Below are 3,349 nucleotides of genomic sequence, written 5' to 3'. Positions count from 1 at the left end.
GTCCCAATTTGACCCGACACTCGTTTTAAGAAATTGTTTGATTTTATATTAAATGAAGGTGTGTAGAATAAGGGTCCCACATTTAAGAGATTGAGTGATGTATTTAATGTCTATTTTTGGTAAGATTCTAAGTGAGATAAACTTTGTGGGACGGATTAAAATGATAAAATGATACTAACTTCTTGGAACGAAGGGAGTATACGAAACTTATCACTATCTTACTACTTGAATAAAAATTAATGCTTGATTTAATTGGACAACATTTAAAGCAAGTACATAAATGCTACAACACCATGAAGATGCTACAAGCACGTGACAGGTCCTAAACAAAAAATCAAGAATTTGGAATGCAATTCTTCCATCACTTTACTCAAATCCCATTCCCACTTGCTTAACTAATGATGGCTTGTGAAAAAACATACACAACACAAGAAATATCTCATGTCACCTCGCAATTTATTTCTTTAATATGGAGTACTAATTATGTGAGAAAAGCCAGTGTATTTACTTAGTTTACTCCAAATAAGGTGGGAAATTACAACTTCACCCCGTACATGCTTAATTATCAATAAAAAGCTAATTTTGGAGTTCGTTAGGGGACACGAGTTGCTTAGCATTTTTCTATGGAGAAATATACATATTAATAATGGAAAAAATATAGTTGTACTATTAATTTGGGAAGTTGATTTTGATTTCTTGAAGTCGTCTTCTCATTCTGAAGTGGCGTCTCAACGACACTTTCTTCCACTCTACCAACCGTCTGAGAAACGCCATAACCTCGGAGGGCTCCTGCAATGAATATGATGCCTTTGTATCCTTTGGCGTCTTCGATACTACTATTCCAAACCCTTGACCTCTCTCTCTCAAAACCTAGTAAACATACAACCAAAACCCATTATATTCTATTACAATCAAACTTGTGACAATTCTTTTTTAAATACCTTAAAAGCATCTTCATCAGTTCGATCATCACCGATGTAAACAGGGAACGCATCAGCACAATTTGCATACCCTATCAAAATAAATTATTTTTATTAGTATTACTATCTTTTTGGGACCATTCACTGTTAAAGACATCATCAAAGAAAAATAGAAATAATATCAACTTACCAAGTGACTCTAGGAGGAACTCAAGAGCCTTGCCCTTGTCCCATTTAATAGTTGGCCGAATCTCAAACACCTAAAATCAAAATTTTACATGGAGAAGTAGTGAATAAGAAATATACTTCCTGCCCTGAGACATATAAAGCATGCTTGACACATAAACTATTTACTTTGTATGTAATAAAATTACCTTCCTGCCCTGAGACAATCTTAGGCTCGGATAGCCTTCCAACACCATTCCAACTTGCTTCGCCAGTTCAATCCATTTCTATAAAAAGTAATCATAAATAAGTTAACAAATTAGGAGAGAAAAAAGAAGAGGGATAGAGAGGTTGTGTTACCTTCTCATCAACGCACCGAAAATGTACAGAGACACAGAATTTGTTGTGCTCCACTCTAGCACCCGGGGTGGATTTTGTCACCTCCAAAAGGGCTCTATAAACCTAATATTCATTTTGGTATATAAATATTTACTCACCCAAAAGAAAAAAAAGGGGTGTTGAATTTAAATGAAAATAAATAACTAATTCCTAACCTCATCGATCATTGGAATAAATTCACTAGCTGGCTGGAAAAGAACAGCTTCAGCATCCTGATGATTATTAAATAAAAAAAGATTGGATGAAGAGTGATGATAATTAGTAGAGAGAGAAGATACATATAGAGAGTGGTAAAGTGACTTACCTTGTTATAACCTTTTGATGGGCCTTTTATGTCCATGCCATGGCTTCCAGCATAATACAGCTCTGTCAAACGCACAAAACTGTACACCTACACAACAAAACTAGAAAATTTAAATAAAAACTGTGCAAGAAACAAAATACTCCGCCTTTTTAAAAATTCTTTTATTTCTTTTTTCCCTATTTCCTAAAAATAAAAAACTTTCCAATTTAAGAAATGGTCTATTATTAAAACAGCAGAGGAAGTAAATGTTACGTATGTACCTTGTCTCTGCACCTCCCGCTCACTATAGCAGTTGGAAAATATCTGGCCACTTTCCTCACCGTTGCTCTCATCTGCACTCCAAAATTAACAATATAAACTATACTCCTTCTCTTCCATACTAGTAAACTCACTTCTTTTTGGCATGGATATTAAATATATTGAGTGAAAAGATAATAAAGTAGGAAAGAAAGAATAAAGTGAATGAGTGAAAAAGTGAAATTTTTTGCTAAATTGAGAATTGAATATAACTTTCTAAAATGAAAAAAATGACTCCACTAAGGCAAATCTCTTTTTTCACACAATATGTGTGTGAGTTTTTGTTTTATAGAGAATGCTCTTACCGATTCGGACATGAAGGCGCGATCAGGGTCGTCGACGATGGGGGAGAGGGTGCCGTCGTAGTCGAGAAACATGACGATTTGCTTCCCTTTCGAAGAAATGGTGATTTCGTCGAACACGTCCAGCGCCGAGGGATGCCGCAGCTGCCAACAATTAAAAAAAATAAATAAATCAAACACTCTTGTTTGTTTGTCGAAACAAATTCTTGTATGTATGTGGCTTACAATCCAAGAGTTGTGGGCGTCGGAGAGGGGCGGCGCTTTGACGTGTGTCGGAGAGGAAGCCCTCATGCTGTCAAGCCACGCGCTGCTGTTTGCCGCCGCCACCATATTTTTGAAGATCACTGCAAAACAGAGCGATCTAAAGATAAAAAATTTCTTGACTCCAGTTGAACGAGTAGAAACTAGAAAGGGTATTTGTAATTGTACCTAAAATACAAAATAAAAAAAACGGTTGGAATTGAATTGAATGATAACTTTATCGAAGAAACCAATAGAGAGGGTGTTTTTGGGGCACTGCGAAACAAAACGAAATGAAGGGGAAAAGAGAGGGAAAAGGAGTGGGTGTTGTGTGTGAAACATTCGTGGTAGTTTGCCTCTTTTATAGTGGAAATCCCCAACTACTTGGCCCCCCATCTTCTGGTGGGACCCACCTTGGATTCGTGTGAGCTCCCCTCTTTCTTTTTTCCCACGCTGTGCATTAACCGACATTGAACATACGACTCTTGTTTGTACATTGTTCCATTAAAAGATTATGGTAAATATCGTGCTCCTTCCCGTCTTACACTATCTTCAATTATAGTAAATCAATTCACATTTTTTTTGTATAAAAGGCTTCTCTAATTACTCTATTGTCTTATACAAAACAGATTGAATTTCTTTTTTTTATCCGTTCTATAGAAATAGTTCGTATTCATTTATGGAAACTTTTTCTCATTCTCTTTTACTTCCTCTGTCCGCGA

General features: G+C 36.0%; 1 protein-coding gene across 1 annotated transcript; it reads right to left on the bottom strand.

Annotated features, from left to right (window-relative positions):
• Window positions 1-481: 481 nt before the first annotated feature.
• On the bottom strand, window positions 482-2,954 carry LOC121772172 (probable trehalose-phosphate phosphatase J). Its single transcript, XM_042169172.1, has 11 exons — window positions 2,817-2,954; window positions 2,613-2,731; window positions 2,391-2,531; window positions 2,049-2,120; window positions 1,789-1,875; window positions 1,640-1,696; window positions 1,446-1,547; window positions 1,295-1,372; window positions 1,111-1,180; window positions 942-1,012; window positions 482-870 (listed from the first exon to the last, which is right to left on the bottom strand). The coding sequence occupies exons 2-11, from the start codon at window positions 2,715-2,717 to the stop codon at window positions 670-672; spliced, it is 984 nt and encodes a 327-aa protein (XP_042025106.1). The 5' UTR covers window positions 2,718-2,731; window positions 2,817-2,954; the 3' UTR covers window positions 482-669.
• Between the last annotated feature and the right edge of the window lie 395 nt (window positions 2,955-3,349).

This window comes from Salvia splendens, chromosome 16, assembly GCF_004379255.2.
Source record: "Salvia splendens isolate huo1 chromosome 16, SspV2, whole genome shotgun sequence".
Classification (NCBI taxonomy): Eukaryota; Viridiplantae; Streptophyta; class Magnoliopsida; order Lamiales; family Lamiaceae; genus Salvia; species Salvia splendens.
Note: the sequence above shows the minus strand (reverse complement) of the source record. Positions and strands in the feature narration are given on the sequence as shown.